At 43.3% G+C, this 19,658-nt stretch overlaps 1 protein-coding gene across 3 annotated transcripts in view; it reads right to left on the reverse strand.

Moving 5' to 3' along the window:
• The window catches only part of bcas3 (BCAS3 microtubule associated cell migration factor), a 463,665-nt gene that overhangs the window by 402,535 nt on the left and 41,472 nt on the right, over positions 1 to 19,658 (reverse strand). For all 3 annotated transcript variants that reach the window (XM_079559235.1, XM_079559236.1, XM_079559237.1), the window contains exons 10-13: positions 16,042 to 16,118; positions 14,878 to 14,961; positions 11,428 to 11,598; positions 7,490 to 7,583 (exon numbers count right to left, since the gene is read on the reverse strand). In XM_079559235.1, coding sequence (XP_079415361.1) covers positions 7,490 to 7,583; positions 11,428 to 11,598; positions 14,878 to 14,961; positions 16,042 to 16,118 — 426 coding nt within the window. The remainder of the gene's footprint in view (positions 1 to 7,489; positions 7,584 to 11,427; positions 11,599 to 14,877; positions 14,962 to 16,041; positions 16,119 to 19,658) is intronic.

A 19,658-nucleotide genomic window follows, 5' to 3' on the forward strand; every position in this document is an offset into this window, starting at 1 on the left:
GCGTCCGCGAGGTCGGCCTTTTCGGCACTTTTTTTTCCGCTTTCTGGTTTCCTTCACACATCACTGGGGTTATTGCGCTCTATGGCCGCGCTGCACGAGGCCAGCCTTTTCATTAAAACCGTTGCTAAAAGGGAGGCTATGTTTTTTACGGGACAGTGGCGTGCGGTGGGGAGACGAGGGAGAGATTCATCTGCCGTTACAGCTTGTGCCTTTGATGGAGGGGGGTGGAGGGGGGGGGAAAACAGTTTGTATTCGGGACGTTGAAAAGTGGGAACAGACCAGAGGTGCTGGCTGATGCTGCGGTGGCACTAATGTGTTTTATAGGAATCGCAAAAGTTAAATGAAAGGGTCGACTTTGCAAAATCGGTTAGAGTGATTCTTCTTCCATAAGCACATTGGCAAAAATACAGTGCCCAGACACTCAGAGAATATGTTCATTCAGGGATATGCTTTCAATCTCACGGGGCAGTAACATTGTTTTTCCTTCATCAGGCAGGGTATAGCTGTATGTGGGTTGTCATAAGCTTCATATTGAGGAAATGGGCATAAGAGACATATGAAAGCTCCCATGGATAATGTCCACTAAATGTTCCCTAAATATCCTCCAAACAAACTTAAAGACCAAAAAGCAACAACGTTTCCATAAAATACACATACTACACATGGTCCGTTCCCCATAGACTTTCTATTGGATTTCGGCCAATACTTTTTTCCCCAAAGTACAGTACATACATACATACAGCAACAGAGTGTAAACAAAGGGACGTCCCACTCCCACTCAATACTTCTAATGCAGGGGAGTCAAACTCATTTTGGGTGGCGGGCTGAAATTCAGCTCCCACGGCGGGTCGCGGGCCACATATAATAGACAAAAAATGTCCAATAAATGAATAATAATAAGCTGTGACTTGGTCAAAGCCCCAACTTGACTGTAGCTTTAACGGCTTACACTTGTATTGCACTTTACAAGCCTGTGTCACAAGTTCCTCAAAGTGCTACATAGTCGTCATTATTCATTCACTCCACACTCGGTGGTGGTAAGCTGTTACTGAAGCCACAGACGCCCAGAGGCAGACTGTCCATTTACCACGTGGCTATATAATATATTGTTCATATCCTGAGCTCTTATTATGTCAGTGCCCTCTGCTGGACATGTGTGGAACTGTTTCCTTGTTTTTAATTTAATGCCGCCTAGTGGCTAGAATGAGCATTCTGGTTTTTCTTTTAAAAAATATAATTCTGCACAGGAATGGGCTTAATTTATGCTCTACAGGGCAGCGGCCGGATTAAATCATCTCGCCCGCGGGCCGTATGTTTGACACCCCTGTTCTAATGCAACATGTGAAGGGAGAACAAACAAACAAACAATAACTCAAAATGAACCAATTGAAACTCCAGTTGGTGAATAAGTGTCTTACTCCTCTGCACTCATGTCCACAATTATTAAATACTTTGCACAATAATACTGAGTTCAATTCTTAGTTCAAAATAATTGAGAACAATCAATATGATGTCTTATAATGTCTTACGTCTAACACTGGCCTTTACTGAATGTTTACATTGTTTGTCGCTTTTGACATGAAAAAAGTAAAAAAAATCATAGCAGAAGAGAAAGAGAATACAATTGAAAAACGTCAACATGTCAGAATGAATCAAATATTGAGGCGAGCAAGTCCTTTTTATGAAGAGATTTAAAAATAAAACCAAAAAATATATAGTAATTTGTAGGGGTTCGATGAATTCAAACACCTGAAAAGAGGAGTCGCTCTTCTTGTATGTCATTTGAATGTGATTTTGTGCTTAACGATGATCTGGACAGTAAAGCAAACTGAACTAAACCAAGTCTTGATTGATGTATTCACACTAAGGTCATTCCAGTCTGACCAGTCCCTCCATCTCGTCCCAGTCAAAGTACACGTCTTTTCTGCTCGACGTCCCTGTGGTGGGTAAATTCGGACTTTGGCATCAGAGCTAATAATCATCAAGCCATGCGTCGTTAGGAGCGGCTGACACAGACACACACATCGCACTCCAAAGCCTTCATCTGAAACCTGCCATTACAACAACAGGAATAGCAACATTTTCACAGAGAGAGGGACAGGCCAAGACCAAGAGAGGAGCTGGCAGCGCTGGCCAGTGTCTGAACGGCCTCCAAGACACGCCGAGCAATGATGGGGTTGGTTACATAAGAACACGGTGGACCAGAGGTGGAAAAACCAGATACAGTAGTTGGAAGTAGGGGATTGACACTCTTGTGTGTAGATCAAGGTTCGGAAGGTAAGCAGGGCTGCACAGTCTGGATTCAATAGATAGGACAAGCACAGGGCAGGGACAGGGCAGTGTTCCACTATATGACCATAGTCCAAAACACAATAATGGATTCTTTTGTGACTTTTGAAAGCAGATTCTCATGATGCTCAAATCTATGCAGAAAAAGAATTTGCTAATTTTCGAGAGAAGACTGAGTACAACAAAAAAAACGTAACAAGACCACACTAAAACAAAGTGTGGTCACAATCCAAATTTGGATATGATTTAGATTAATTGTGCAACCCCACTAACATGGCAAGAGATTGATATAACAGTGCAGTCCTGTTAAAATCGTTCATGAAAAAAGGACAAACCTTTGCTGTTGGATGGATCAAGCCCGCTTTAGCCAATCACAGCCAAGTCTCAGAACAGCAAACAGCCACTATTGCAAATCCATTTAAGTTTACAATGTAGTTTTAACATATATGACTATTGTTTTAAAGAGGGGGTATTATGCTTTTTTCAATAAATCAGTCTATATCACACTACAATGATGACCAAACCTTCTGTTGGTCTGTAAATGCAGTAAATTAGAATAACTGCCTTGTATAAAATGTCTCTCTCAAAATGTCTTGAAATAGGCCTCTGTCTCTTTAAGAACCTCTGACCCTTTCCGACACGCCCCCTCCACACGCTGTCTGTGGCATCAGTGGGGAGGGGGTTCTGCTGAGGAGCAGTGGTTGGTTACTCGGCTGGTGACGAAAGCTCGGGGGCGTCTCCAGGAGGTGGGGGCGTTCCTGGGAGGACTCAGGCAAACCTATCCCTAAAATGGCCGCCATCAGAGTTTTTACAGATTACTCAAGAATACGTGAATGTGCCAAGGCAACACTTCAGGCATGTTTTAATGAGGGAGTGACAGAATAACATGATGTAAAGCTTGAAAAAGTCGATTTTGCATAATACCCCCCCTTTAAGTATGTAGCAGCTCCTCCTGTTTTGCCCAGTGCCATCCTCATGTTAAAAACTATTGATAAAAGTGTTTGTTGTGCTCCACTGTTGAGGCTTCACCCGGTGCCAGAAGTGAGAGTCCCATTCAAAATCCCCAGAACTTTTCAAAAAATTAAAAAGAAGTGTCCCTTACCTGGATGTAACTGTTTGGTAACACTTTACAGTACCCTTGATACATTGTACATAACTAAATGTAGTACAATGTAATGTGCTCAACAATGTGTAATAAGTTGTACCTATGGGTTAGATACACAATGGAATTATATGTATTTTATCCTAAGGGTGTCGTGTCCTATTACATTATGTACCTACAAAGTACTAATACAAGTTATTTCATTGTGTATCTAACCCATAGGTACAAGTTATTATTACACATTGTTACAGAGCACATTAAATTGTACTAAAACAAAGTGATACCAACTGTTCTGATCTGGGTGATCTTATGGGTGTTAGATATATTCCAAAAGTGTATCTACTGTCCAACATAATCCAGGAAATACAACTTGGAGAAACAACTAAAGTAAAACTAAGATTACTCAAAACTGCGTGAAGGGAACTGCTCCAGGTCCAGACACTTGTACGTTTCGCTTCACAACGTACAGAGAAAACGCATCCCAATGAGAGCTCGAAAGTAACATCGTCATCCCTCGGAAGCCGTTCATTTCGAGACAAAGCCGTCAGTCAAGATTTAAGTAGCTCTGGGGCCTCCTGCCATTCTTCAGCCTGGAGTAAAGCCTCTTAGAAAAGAAAACACACAAACAAATGAGTACGGGAGCGCCCCATTCACAACAGGGGGAAGGAAACCGCTCAAAACGTCTGTGCCAAATCGCTCCAAATCGTATTACCCGCAGAAAACGAGTGGCAGTCGGCGGAATCTTGGCTCCAGCGCAGAGGCCCTGGTTAGAATATTTATCAGCGTTTCAGGTTTGCCGTAGAGTAAATGAGTCAGAAAGATTTAAACTGGCTCGTTGGCCTTAAAGGGAGGGTCGCAAAGGGGAGCTGAATCGCTATAACAGAACTGAAGAGTCTAAACTGATCTAGTGGGCATTTTAAAACATAATCAGTGTTGCTTTTTGAATAATTCACAAACATTTAAGTCATTTTCTAATCTAAGTTGTGCACACCGCGCCCCCACAGAGGAGCGAGAGGCAAAAACAGCCATCGGAGCTTTGCAACTGAGACAATAAAAGCATCCTTTTGGTCCATCTCTCTTTGACTTATTTTAACCCATCCGTTAAGCAGAAAAGGACTGAAACCTCTGACCATCTTACTGTGGGTGAGGGAGGGAGGAGTCAGAAAGTTAACAGTGTCATCCCAACTTTGCCGAGGAATGTGCCGTGTAGTGAGTGATTATTGGAGAGACTTTTGGCATGAAAGGAAGTGATTAACTTACACACTCCCTGACCAAAAAAGAAGTGTCCTTTACCTGGAAGTAACTAACTGTTCTGATCTGCGGCTCCTGCAGTCGGTCAGGTTTAGGTTCTGCAACACTATGAGCAAAAAAAATTTGATCAGTCAACGACCAGAACATCCTGAATGACCACAGTGACTAGGATATGCCATCTGTGGGTTTCTTCCCTGATGGCACGAGCATATTCCAAGGCAGGGTTCATGGGGCTCACATTGTGAAAGAGTGTTTCAGGGAGCATGAGATGGATTGACCACCACCGAGTCCAGATCTTAGCCCCATTGAGAGTCTTCGGGACGTGCTGGAGAAGGCTTTGCTCAGAGTTCACACTCGTCCATCATCAATGCAAGATCTTGACATGAATAGTGCTGTTATCAAAGCTAAAGGCGCTACAACCAAATATTACAGCGTGTGACTTTTTTTTTGGGTCAGGCAGTGAGTGTAGCCTTGTTCTTGAATGTGCAAGTGGATAGTTGTTATTCACAAGACAACAGACCATTTTGGCAGTGTTTTATAAATGAGAAATATCGCAGTAACTATGTGTTTGACGATGTAAATGACCTTTAGCCTGTAGGGCAAACACATTTAAGGATGTTTTATTCCTTTTATCAATCTAAATTAAGTTGAATCTGTGGGTCAACCTCCGTCTGGAAGATATCAAACATTAGGACTAACTCTACAAGCTTACACCTGCTCATAGACATCCATCGGTGACCGCTTGCAATGCAACTCCCAGCGTTTTACATCAATCCGGCCATTCAATACACTTTACATGCGACTTAATCCGTTTCAAAAACCCCACACGACATACCGCGAGTCAACTGAAATCCCCTCAACAACAAGAAAGTGCTCGAAACTCGGTAATATGTTCCCTCCAGTTTAAGATGTATTAGCCCATAATGGGAAACAGTTTGGGCCGCATGAGATAGATGTTCTTCTGTCTCTTTCTCCTCGTTCGGAGCAGAATTTAGTCATAAACGCGGCTAAAAACGACAGAGCGCTGGGGCTTTGCAGGTCAAAAGGTGAAAAGCATCTCTCATCGGCTCCTTTATGAACTCCACACACGCTCAGCGAACACAACACCAGACAAGATGGCTGCTGCTCACAGGCACGCAACGACAAATGAACTCAACTAGCGACGTTCTCTGAAAGATTTTGGGGGGGGGGGAGATCTATTTCCTTAAAATGTACTTTTTTGCTCAAGTACAAGCAGAAAGCAGAATGTCACGAGATGGCAGCTGTTGCTATGTCCACTCTAAGACATCTCTCTGGGCATTTTCACACGTACAGCACACAAAGCACTCTCTGTCCAAGTCTGTGGAGCGGGAGAGAAGCAAAAGAAAAAGTCAGCCATGTCCAGAAGAGATGATGTGGTGATAGAGGAATGGGACGACCCGTGGTCAAAGTCAAGAGAGAGAGAGAGAGACAAATATTAACAACCAGCATTATTTACAGAAGGGGGAAATGATTGTTGTTAAGAGCTTAAACTATGCAAAACTGTGCTACTGGGGTGTGTAAATCAGTCAGTTAAGAATGTGCCTACAACAGTGGATACTTATTTTTTTTATGAATAATTGAAAGTGTGTGTTTGTACTTTCATCGGTGCCATGTGCGAGAGGACAGAGCGAGAATGACAATAAAAGAAATGAAGTCTGATGATCCTCTGAGTAGACAATTCACAGAGACTACACACCTGAGGACTGAATGAACAGAGAATCCAGCTTAAAGTAGGAAACTAAAACAGGGCACAGTTACATTTTTTCGACACCAGTCATTTAACGATACTTGAACGAAAATCTACGATGGAAAATCCCTGTGCAACTGAGAGCGTACACTAACAACGTGAATCACAACAGTACAATTTGTCCAAATTCAGTCGTCACAGGGATCAGATACCAGTTTGATTTTTAAAGAAAAACAGGCCACCGTTTTTTCCATACTGAGATATATTCTTGCCTGAGCTTAGACGAGTTGATACGTACCTGTCTGGTCTTTGTGTGTGGGCTCAGTCACGTAAGACGACCAAAGATGTTGTTAGCATTTGGCCTCTCCCAGTGTATTCTTATAGCTCCAAACGGGGGGGGAAGTTAGAAGCGACCACGCTCTTCCACGGGCACAAAGACCAGACAGGTATGCATCAACTCGTCTAAGCTCAGGTAAGGACATATCACAGTATGGAAGAACTGTGGCCTGTTCCTCTAAGTTCATATTTTCAGTATTGTCATAGCTAAGTGGGGGTTGGGGCCCTTGAGGGTTCACAAGGCACTGACCTGGGGCTGTGAGATTATTTTGATCATAAAGGTTCTTAAGCCTGTACTGTGTAATAAGTGTTGGACGTCCAAGGAGCTTCGTCAGCAACACTAATGACCTCATCATGATTCATGCTCCTCTGTTTACTGCCCAAATGTGCTCAAACACAGAGACTTTTCACACACTCACTCTCTCTCTCTCTATGGATCAATGATGAACTGTGTGAGTTTGCACAAGCAGCAGACACCTTTAGTTCTGTCTTAAAGGATATGTAAAGATGCTCAGTGAATAGTGATCACCATATTGTCGAAGGTGTGTATTTTTTGTGAGAATTATCTGTATTTCCAGACCCTTAAATCATTGTTTAGGCGTCAGAGACATTTCGTCCCGGCCGTGTCCGGTGCGTGCGATGTCTGTTCGCTCCATGTTAGACTCAGAGTTACGTGTCAGTAAAATTAAACAGCCTGATAGCCATGTTTATGATTACGTCTCTCTTCACAGCCTGTTGAATGTGTGTGTGTGTGTGTGGGTGTGTGTGTGTGTGTGTGTAGGGGAGGAGGGGGTGTTCCTTACCGCTGGGGCTGAACTGCATGCAGGATATGGGCTTGTCGTGGGCCGGGAAGTGTGCCACAACTCCCTCCCCGTCAGACTCCTCACTCACCACGACCTGGAGCGAGCACAAACAGAAAAGTCCGAATCATTTTCTGACACCGCGAACGCAACACGAAAACCAGACCGGGGACTTTCCCCACAGCCCGCTCCGTGTTGGACCCGGATCAGCACGAGCAGCACATGGGGAGTCTGTGGGCCGTTTTAGAAATGTGCCATTGCCCTCTCGTGGAAAGCCAGGCAGCCGGGTTCAGATACAGTAATACTGCAGAGGTGATTCACGGCTGTCTGCTACAAAAGGTCATTATCTCAGTTACTTACATACATTATTGATCGCTTGGTTTATTTCTCACCAAGTTTTGGCCAAATCTCATCAACAATAAGAAATTTAAGTCAGTTCTATCAATCTAGAGGCACAAGCCATAACATTCTGGATTCTACTGTTGCCAGAAAAATAAAACAAGCTCCTAATGACCAGCCAGACACAGGAAACGTTATTTTGGAGCGGTTAATCAAAGGATGGATTTGGATGAGGACATAATCTATGTAAATACCCCCATTTTCTCCAGTTTGGCTTTACCCAAATCTATAAGCGTCTCGACTGGGGCTTACAGCCAAATATAGGCCAGTGCAACACCTCATTTGAGACCTCCCTGCATTTTTGTCACATTTTTGCGCTTTTGTAGTGTTTTTGTATTTTTTTGTTGTGTTTTTGTCATATTTTGTTGCTTTCCCCTGCATTCTTCTCACTTCTTTTGTCGTGTTTTCTTCACGTGTGAGCAACTTTTTTTGTTGTGTTTTTGTCACATCTTTATTGCTTCTTTTCCGGCATGTTTTTGTTGCTCTTTTGTGGCTTCTTTGTTGCTTTTTTAGATTTGGGTAAAGCCAAACTGGAGATAATGTGCTCGGTTCAGGTGAAGGTTAAGAGGTTAAAGCACTTTGTGGCACACTTATGCATGAAAAGCGCTTTATAAATAAAGTTTGATTCTGTTTATTGGTGGAATGTTACGCGGCGTGACTTTAAGTTATATGCAACACTACTTTTTTAATGAAGAAGTTTAAAATAACTGAAAACAGTCGACATAGAAATATCTTTTAGAAGTTGAATAATTATCTGCAATGGCATCAAAACTGCATTTTGAATTGTTGCAACTAATTGTAAAAGATGGCCATTATTTAGGCAGTAGGTCATTTGCAAACAACAAAATGTATTTAAATCTAAAACCTACAAACCTTGTTTAGAGTTCTACAAAGATGCTCCGAAATGCACAGGATTTTTTTCTATTCGTTTAGTCGTTCATGTTTATGTCTTCTCTCACATGTAAAGCTCTTGGACCTGTTTGAACACAATTTGACTTTTTCCAAACGTGTGCAATCTTATGTGAAATCGTGTAAAGCCAGCAGGTAATAGAAACAAAAAACTAGCACCAGATCTAAAAAGAGACTCCATATGAGCAAGAGAGAAGACTGGTTTGTAAAACTATGCAGCTTATTTATGGAACACTCTCATAAACCAGTTACATCCTGAACTCATTTTATGTGCCTTCCACTCATTGGCCTAAGAACTGCTGTGTTAATCTGACACATTTACACCACTGGACAAATACAAGTGAATCACTACTGCCACCACAAACAAAATCATAAAGTCCCTAACAAAGTCCCCGCTTTGGACGAAAAGCCGAGACTTTAGCGAGTCCCATTGTGCAGTGGATCTCTTATGCTTTTACAACGAGCCGTGATGTGGAAATCTAAGAAGTGCGTTGGCTTCAAAGTCATGATGAATGTCTGAGCAGAACGCACCAGGCAGAGCACACAGTCGGGGCTGCTGACATGGACCAGGAGGCTTTTATATTGAAGGAGCACACTGTGTTTGGCTAAGGGGAACTCGGCTGCAGATACTCAAGACCATTTCAAGACCAGAGGAAGGGGTCAAGACAGGAATATGATCAAATAACAGACGCTGCCAAGAAGATTGGTCTGTTACGATGGAGAATACAGTATGTCGTATGTGCCGTCTCTAAATAGTCATGTTGTATTCACAACCCCAGAGCAGGTCAGACTGTGTCTGTGTCCTCATCTATACCCGGGTCCGGCTCCTGCTGCCCCACATGCCACCATTTCCACGTCATCTGAGGCATTGATTGCAAACCAGGGGTAATTACGAGAAATTGACAGTAGGTTAAAAAAAAAAAAAAGACAAAATGTAATAGTATTTCAATATGATTTTTTTTTTTATTTTTAATGAGAATTTTAAGCTGACGTTTTTAATTTCATAGTGTTATAGCTTTTTTTCTTTTTTTTTTACACAACACACGGCTAAATACTAATAAATCTGATTTTAGTTTTCTAAATAGCTAGCTGCACCCTCGAGTTTTTCATTCTACTCAAAGTACCCCTTACCTCGAGGGCTACGCCAGACAAAAAGATTGGGAACCACTGATTTAATGCACCACAAGCGTTTACTTGCATCACCTTTTGCCCATTGCTTGTTTTTGTCAAGTCACTTGAGGCAATCGCAACAAAAAGAAGTCACCCGAGCATGTTCGGCAACGTCCAAATTTGCCTCGTGTCGCCGTGTGAGCAGTTTTATGTGCCGTAAAAAATAAGATGAGAATAAATATATCAGACCCACCTTCTCCTCAAAAATCTGCTCAATCCTTCTTGATAGATATACAAATATTTAACAAGCTTCAATGCACAATACATTTATGTTTTTAGGGCAACATTTTCATCAGAGTGTATCCACTTTTCTTTCTGATTATCCCGATAATACCAATAAACACATTATTATCATTACGGCTACCACAACAAATACAACTACTAAAATAGAAACTATCTCCATGAGTTGCGGCCTCTCTGTAATCTCCGTCTCCCTCGTCTCTCCTCTCTCTCCTCTTTGTAGCTGTGTTTATGGCGTGTATTGGGTTTCGCGGTGTCAGAGGGTGACACAGACCAGGCCCTGTCTGACTGAAGGCGCGGGCCGCTCTTACAGTAGAAGAAAAGAGCGCGATCGTGTGGGGGCTCCCCACTGTACAATGTTCCCCAACACGCCTCATTAAAAATCTGACAGCCTCCGCGGCACGATTAATCATGCTTTTCGGTCCGACGGAGGGGGAATTAAGGGAAAGGGAAGCTCTCAGACGAGTCCCGAGCACATTAGGAGAGCGCGAAGTCAGGGGGCAAATGGTTCAGTTCAAAGATGACGATGACTGGATACGGAGGGGTCACTGGTGCGCCTACTTATTTAGTCATGGGACGCTAAATGCTCTTATCCTTCAAACAAGTGTATTGACATTTCAGGATTCATATTATATTAGTATGGATGAGACAATGGAAGATTTTTGTGTGTTTAATGACACGGGAGGAAAGCATTTATTATAGTTTGAGCTGAGGTTTATATGTCTAAGTTTATGAATCAGCCACATGTATTTATTTTTATTAAGAAAAAGTAATAATAAATGAATGAAAAATGAAAATCAAGTCAAAACGTGTCACAAAACAATGTTGTGCAAGCACTAGGTATTATTGCTATCAATATGGGCTCATCACCATGAAACAAAAAACACAACTTCACAAAGGAGGCTTTATTGCATTATTCAATCACCCGAGTACAAGTAGTATTACTGTAGGTTTGTGGACCCATTCTCTAACACTGGGGTTTAAAGGTTTTTGGGACCTCGAAGCTCACCATCTAACGCCTCGAGGCCCTCCAATGTAAAATGTAATTAGCATTTATAATAATTACAGATGCAAAACATTAAAAAACTTATTTAACTTAAATACACTGTTATCCTGTCCTATAAAATAGAAAATACCCAGAAATGCCATACATTTGTCGTACATTTGTAGATGAAGCTCTGATGCTAAACATGGTGCCACTCACTGTATGTGTGGATACTGACCTGTCCCTCCCCAACACAGCGGGTGTCAATGATGGTGACCACCCCGGGGCTGTGGGGGCTGCGGCGGCTCGTGCTGTGAGGCGCGCCCTCCTCATCCGGAGTAGCAGCCGGGATGGTCCCAGCCAACTGGGTCACCACCTTCCCCACCATCGTCAGCCCAGTCTTCAGAGTCTGAGAGGAGACAATTCACACACACATTACCACAACGACCCGATCCCCAGTGCACAGCGGCGGCCCTCAAGGGGAGACAGAATAACTCTATTTAACAACGGTTACATTTATCCCCATGTTTGAAGTGGGAAGCCAGTGTTTAGAGTTGGTGTGTTTTGTAGTTCTGTTGGCCCCATCGCAGTCTGCCTCTAAGTGCATTTCGGATAAAACCAAACCAAAGGCACTTTAACAGGTCTCTTTAAGTGGGCAGAGGAGTTCAGTGTCTGCACTGTTATCATCCTCTTGTCCTCCTTCAGATAAACTCAAGCCGCGATGACTGTCCTGAGCCCAGCACGCTCCTCACATGTCAGTGTGTGTCCAGTTAAAGCCAGGTGTGTGTAGATGTGCTGTGGTTTAGAGGCATAAGGCAACAGGAAGGCGCGACCCAGCCCAATGCCTGGTCAACCCGGTTTGGCACTGGCCTCCGCTGTGGAAAAGCTTGCCAAACCGGTCTGACCAGGTATGTTTTGGGACCGACCTCTGGCTGTGGTCAAAGTGCTGAACAGTGACTAATGTGACATGAACAGACTGCTGGCCTCTGACTGGCAAACGGGAGAGAAGACAGCCCTCAGGTTAATAGTGAGGGCTGCAGCATGATTTTAGAACATCATCCTGCTACAAGTGGATTTAGCCGATATTAGCGTTTAGCCACTGTTAGTAAAATTTTAGCTGGTGGTGCATAACATTAGCAAGTTGCTTACCATCACAGTTTGTATTTTAGTGGTTTATTTTCTGTTTTATTAGCCCTGGTACCTCTGAATGATTCCATAGCTCCCACCCCACATTGGCTCTTATCGTGGCTTACAAAACTTTAATGACGATCTGTACGGCGTGCTCCTCTGTTGGGGTGCTGCCCACAACAACTGCAGTTGGGTTGTCTTGTGGAAAAGCGAGCGTGTACTGGGTAGAGTCGATACATTTACCTAGATCGCGGCGTGCGCCTATAGTGTCTCTGCTGGTTGTTCCGGTGCCATGTAAGTGTGAGTATGTGAGGAGTGTGCGCTTGTTTCGGTGCCCTGTAAGTGTGAGTATGTGAGGAGTGTGCGCTTGTTTCGGTGCCCTGTAAGTGTGAGTATGTGAGGAGTGTGCGCTTGTTTCGGTGCCCTGTAAGTGTGAGTATGTGAGGAGTGTGCGCTTGTTTCAGTGCTCTGTAAGTGTGAGTATGTGGATGTTCCAGTGCTCTGTAAGTGTGAGTATGTGAGGAGTGTGCGCTTGTTTCAGTGCTCTGTAAGTGTGAGTATGTGGATGTTCCAGTGCTCTGTAAGTGTGAGTATGTGAGGAGTGTGCGCTTGTTTCGGTGCTCTGTAAGTGTGAGTATGTGGATGTTCCAGTGCTCTGTAAGTGTGAGTATGTGAGGAGTGTGCGCTTGTTTCGGTGCCCTGTAAGTGTGAGTATGTGAGGAGTGTGCGCTTGTTTCGGTGCCCTGTAAGTGTGAGTATGTGAGGAGTGTGCGCTTGTTTCGGTGCCCTGTAAGTGTGAGTATGTGAGGAGTGTGCGCTTGTTTCAGTGCTCTGTAAGTGTGAGTATGTGCATGTTCCGGTGCTCTGTAAGTGTGAGTATGTGAGGAGTATGCGCTTGTTTCAGTGCTCTGTAAGTGTGAGTATGTGGATGTTCCAGTGCTCTGTAAGTGTGAGTATGTGGATGTTCCAGTGCTCTGTAAGTGTGAGTATGTGAGGAGTGTGCGCTTGTTTCAGTGCTCTGTAAGTGTGAGTATGTGCATGTTCCGGTGCTCTGTAAGTGTGAGTATATGAAGGGTGGTCTGTATGTGTGTGGATGTGCTGAGCCGGGTGTCTGGCTCAAACACACCTCTGTGCTGGTGGAGCTGCCTGAACTGGATAGTGCTCCTTAAGTGGAGTCTATCTCGCTGCTCGTGTCTTGGTCTAATGGAGTGAGTGTCTGTCTGTGAGAGAAGCGCCAAAGGGGCCCCGGAGCCTCATCAGGCATTCAGCCCTGGCCTCGTCAATACACCGTGGCGCCGCCAGTGTCTCTGCACTCGCCCTAACGCCGTCTGAGCAGCGCCTGTGTAAAGTGCCACTGAGGCATCAATTATTAAGCCAGGCGTTTGGCTCCTAATTGATCAACACTAATGTGTTTTCTAATCACTGCAGTTGTGCACTCCTTAGTGCTAGTCCAAACAGGGATCGATCGCTGCAGGAGGAGCTGATGTCTGAGGCTGTGTGTCGCCATCTAAACAGATTAAAGTGAATTTATGTGAGAGGTCCTTCTCGGTCAGCGCAGGACACAGAGCCACGCGCCTAATGCCATACACAGAATGACTGTCGCGGGCGTCTCAACCTGTTTTATCAGCGGATCCTCCATTACTCTAAATGCCCCAGTGTCTGTCTGAGGACGTCCGCGCTCAGAGCCGGCGTGTCGCGCCACAGCAGAGGAGAGGCTGTCACACACATAGAGATATATGGCTCTAATGAGCGCGGGGCGGCAGCAGACTGCCTGTCTGCATATCAATACCCTTGTCCTTCTGGGGTTAGCGTGTGGCTAACCTGTTAGCACTGACCGGTACTGCTGATGTGCAGGCCATTAGCTCCACTGGTCAGAGAAGGGAAACTACACTGTCATTAGGCAGGTAAGGAGTGCGTATAAACAGAACCGGCTGATTCTTCAGCCTTTAGCAGCAGACATCTCTGATGAAGTGTGTCATAAGCCGTGTGTGAGGGGAGTCCTGGTGGATCCAGTGTCAGCACATTCACAGATGTGGTTCAGAGCTGGAAACTCTTTTAGATCGGCCTCAGAGCAATAAGAGGAGGACATACCTGTCTTCCTCCATGGTTATGGCACTACACATTTTCCTGAGCTTGACACACTGAATCTTTTTAATGTAGCCGCACTGTACGTGAGGATGGACAAGCAGATGTTACTGAACAAGGCCCATCCTTCAGGTTTACTCATTCATTTCAAAAAGTTAACCCTAAAACTATTCAAACAGCAAACTCTTTAGTTAAAATAAAACCTGTGACTCTCTTTATATAATAATAACACACACAACCTGGATTTTAAAAATCCATATTGTCAAGAAAATAACTGAGTGACACAAAGAATGTGAGACAAAACGATGAGAAAGAGAAAAGAAATATTAGTGACACAAGTTTTATATAATTTATTACTTTTTTGAGATATGTCATTTTAGGTTTAACATTGGACAAAATTGCTTATATTTAGTGGGGGAATAGAGCCAGGTTTAAATGAATGTCATTATGATATATCAGACACAAAGTGACTTACTTTGGCAGCGTTGATGACCGTGGCCGTGTAGGACTGTGCATTGTCCCCGCAGGCCCCTCCTCTGGACTGATGACATCGGATCAACTGCAAAAGGAAAAAAAAAAACATCTCAGAATATATAAAAATCAATTTCTCTGCTGCCTACGAAAGAGAGGGGGCACGGCATGTTCATCTTCCAGAGGAAATTACAATGCCGATTTAATAGCCTTTGCTTAAATTACTTTGGGGAAAAAATCATGTCATAACTTGAAGAAAATAGAGGCCCCATCTGCCAATTACTGGAGAAAGCGATCCATAAATTGTCTATTAAATTGTATTGTAAAGGTTTGGGTAGATGCTTAACAATCCCATTAGGAGGAGTCCAGAGCATATCTTATTTTGGAAACATTATCAACTGTAGTGGATAGACTCTCTGGGAAATGGGCCGTTTGTCCCGGCGGATTACGCAGACGCAGCGCTGTTTTACAGGATTGTGAATTTGTCCATTTAAAGACAAGGAACAACGGCAGTCTATTTAGGTTTGTCCTCCCAATTGTGCTGATGTCTCTCTCTGAGACACGGCGCAAAAGCCTAATCTCTGGGTGTTGTACATGTCCAAAAAAAGGCCGTAGTACATAAGTATTTTGCACAGGCAAGATGAGCGGCTCAGTTTAGGAAATGAGAGGATTGAGTCAAAGCAAACAGAGAAATGAGCCAAGTTCACAGATAAAGCAATATACAGCACCTGTCAAATGTTAGGAAATGCTTTTATGTTTTGTTCTTTCATTTATTTCAGACTATTTACATTGTACATTCTCACTGAAGTCATTCATTTATGAATGTACTCATATCGAATTTTTGGCATTTTCTGATGATTTTGACTTCACAGACAGTTAACCATTTTAGGGACGACCTTATGACGCTCATGGAGAAAATGCCAAGAATAAAGGGAATTTAAAACAAAACATATTTGGAGTTGTCTTCACAATGTAAATAGTGTTGGAAATATAGATTGAAAAAATAGGAAAATAAAATAGAAAACATAGGGATATCTGAATGTCATATTGGAGTGAATTAACTGTGCAAAGTGACCCTGCCCTAAAAAACTAAATTGACAGAAAAGTCAAATAAAACAGTGGAGTCAATTGCCACATATTAAAAGACAGAGTGTGTGTTTGGTCGCACCTTGTTCTCAGCGTAGGCGAGCCAGCGACTTCCCAGAGCGATGGGGTTCAGACTGGGGCCAGGACAGGGGTAGCAGCCTGCAGCAAGCACAACAGAGACGGGATGATGCAAAAAAAAAATTGCAGCTATTAAAGTCCATACCCAATGATGCTAGTTTGGTAATGTGGTTGAACTCACTTATCAAATGGCAAACAGATTTGAATTTGAGCAAAGTTATATAAAAGGACATGGACAGCTCCTTTTACTCGCCGTTTTATTGTGCTTTAATCTATCAAAAAGGTTCTTTAGGCTAAAATACCTATTTGTTGATCCCTTACCAAATTAAATATGCACAAAAACACATCCTCTACCGCCTCTTTGATGTTGATCTTACTAAAGCAGCATCACAGTAAAGTCAATAAAAGGCTCGCTGTTTTATGTTAATGGATATCCTGGAGCGTAATACCATAGCAGTTGTCTTGTAGCACACAATGCACACAGTTTTGTGTTGTGAGCACATGTAATACGCAGAATGCAGCGAAAGAGGCACTGTAATGTCTCAAAAGGCCGCGTGGAAATTTGTCACTGTCTAAAGCTAAAGACTTCCAGGATCCGGGGCACCCATAGGACCCTCCTCTCTGCGGTCGGGGCCCTGGGAGAGAGCGTGGAACTATCTTAAAGCATTAATGTGTTTGTGTGAAGATAAATGGGGTTTAATGAGAGCCATGACCTAATGCAGACAGTGGCACCAGGAAATGAGGCCGTCTCCTGCGGTGAGCGGCCGGGGGACACTAACGCACGCTTAACACATGACCGACGAGACGCCAACCAGATTCATCTGGGTGTACCCTGTCCAACGTAGACATGAAATAATGACATTTTTAGAAATAATGACATGCTGAACTCTCCCCTTTCCTCCCTCTGTTACCAACTAATGTAATTACTCCCGTGTTTGATAAATAAAAACGTTTGGTATGTGCTTTGCATGTGGAAGACTTTGGAAATAAAGTGATTTGAACTGATTTACATTTCATTTAATGAGCTTCTCATCCCTCACCCTCTATAGTCCGGGCAGCTATCATAGCCACAGCTGCCTTGGAGCTCATAAACAAAAACGAAGTTGGCGATCTGCATAAAATAACATCTCCTCTTTAGTCTCGCCTATAGACTCCAAAACTTATAGTCTTGGACTTAACAATATTTGGTATTTTTCAACATCTAAATCCTGTCTGATTCATTCAGCTTTTGAACCGCAAGGCGAAATGACATTATTGCTGATTTTTATTCCCACACAAAAACTTAAGATCCAAAATGTCTACTTCAATGTAAAGTAGTCAGAATTTGTAATATTTTCGTTAGGAAAAATTCAGGAGAAAATTTCCCTGAAGTTGATGACGAACATGCATTCAACTCCACCAAAAGGGAAACTTCTTCATTGAACACACTGAATAGAATGCTGGGATATCATGTGTACCCAACCAATCTCAATTGGGTGTTTCCACTTGCAGGCACGACCCAGCCCAGAGCCCGGGCAATCCTGTTGGGTGAGTGTCTCCACTGCCGAGGCCAAACCGGTCTGACCAGGCATAAGTTTAAGACCAACCTCTGGCTGTGGCCAAAGCGCTGAACCGAGACGCTGGCCTCTGATTGGCCAGAGGAGAGAGACAGCCCTCACTATTAACATGCAGGTCATACCGCTGTTCTAAAAGGGGATTTGCCGATGATAACACTTAGCTGCTGTTAGCTGGTGTTAGCATAACATTAGCATGCAGCTTAACTTCGTTTTTTAGCAGCTTCATTCCTCTAGTATTTGCCTTGTCACCTCTGAATAATTCCATAAACCCCACCGAAAGGCAGCATTTGTCTACATTGTTCTCATCGCGGCTGACAAAACCTTTCAGACCTGTTCAGTAATGTGTGCATCTGTGGGAGCGCCTTGTGCTCGTGGAAACCCTCGCTTGTACTGTGCAGAGTAGATACGTGACAAGGCGGGTACATAGACAGATGTGTGCAGGATACAAGCCTGTTATGTGGAACTGCGGCTAATGCAATTGTATTGTACAGTATTGTGTCAAAACAAGACTTTACAAATGTTCAATAAAGACCAAAACAGGGCAAAGATTCAATTAAAATTAGACGTGCACTTTTAAGTCAACAGCAAAACATTCACACCTCCGTCTGGATATTGTGTCACCTATAGCACTAGTGACTTGACGATGTACAGTGCAGACCTACCCACTGTAACTCAAATTGGACATGGCAACATCGGCACAGCCAACATTTCAGTGGGAGACAGAGAGGGGGGAAATAAAAATAGCTTTAGATAATGTGATGAGCAAAAACAGTGAGGATTTAGGAACATTCTGCTCCCACTCAAACAGATGTGAGGGTCACAGGGAGCCGCCGTGACTAACACACGCAAATCTAAACGGAAAAAAAAACACAAAAACGTCCATTTTAAAGCACTCTGCTAAATCAAATACAGCTCTGCAACCCACTTGTTTTAGAAATATGTTTGGAGATAATGAAATAGGCATAATGTGTCCAGATATCCTGTTTGTCAACTAAAAATAAACCAAAGGTCTTTTTCGTGACAAAGATTGGCTCATTTGTCAATGGGTGTGGCAGCACATTCTCCTGTCTATATCACATTCTTGGGAGCAGATGAAACAAGTTAATTTCTCCACTGCGAGATCACTAAAGTCCTATATCGATGACCATGAAATGTTAGTTATTTCCAGGAAATCTCCATCTCAAAACATCCTAAAAAAAAGCATTCTAAAGGGTGACTTTAGTCTTTTTTTTATCCGTCATTAAAACCAAGATGTTAAAAGAGAAATGCTCAATGCTCAATCAATAATAACTTACAGCGTTTTCACCTGTTCACACCATGTTGGGAATTGTAGCGGTTTCAATACTTACTGAGAACATTGTATCAAACTATCCAAGCAGTGACAACGGAGCATAATAAATGTACGGCGTAACAAAAGGCAGGGTCTAGTGTATCTTTCCCATCTGGACGTAGCGCAGCCTTCACACAGCCACAGCCCTAATGCACGCTCATGTGATGTGATGCGGTGAAGGTGTGGGGGAACGGCGTGTTGACACTACATATCCGTTCTTCAGGGGCAGATGAGGTGGAGAAGACGGTGAGGCCTGGGGGTAGGAGGATACAGTGAAGAAGGGGGGGCGAGAGTGGAGAAGTGTCTTGAGTTGCTCCAAGGCCGAGAGGAGACAGAAGGAACCACAAAAAGCTGGGGTTGGACAAAAAAAACGATGAGAGGGGGTTTGAACTCCTGCAAGACGGTTTCTTAGCGTGGCCATAAATAATCCGTCTAAAGCGTGTAAGAGTATACGCTTAAACAAAATCGAATCGCCACAACTACCGCCACAAAATCTGAAATTATGAAGGTAATACTGTAATTTTGCATTTCCCTGTCCGGTGTTATCTTGGAGAGTTCTCAAGGGCGTGGTTGACAGGCAGATTAACCAATCAGGGAAACGTTTGGAAGTTTACCCGAAGAAATTTAAAACAACTAATAAAAATCCCACTGAAGATTGAGAAACAGCGCCATCTTCTGATTAACCAACTGATACAGGTGAAAACAGTTAAAGAGCCGGTGTTTCTAAATGCAGAC

This window comes from Gobius niger (genome assembly GCF_951799975.1).
Source record: "Gobius niger genome assembly, chromosome: 1".
Taxonomy (NCBI): Eukaryota; Metazoa; Chordata; class Actinopteri; order Gobiiformes; family Gobiidae; genus Gobius; species Gobius niger.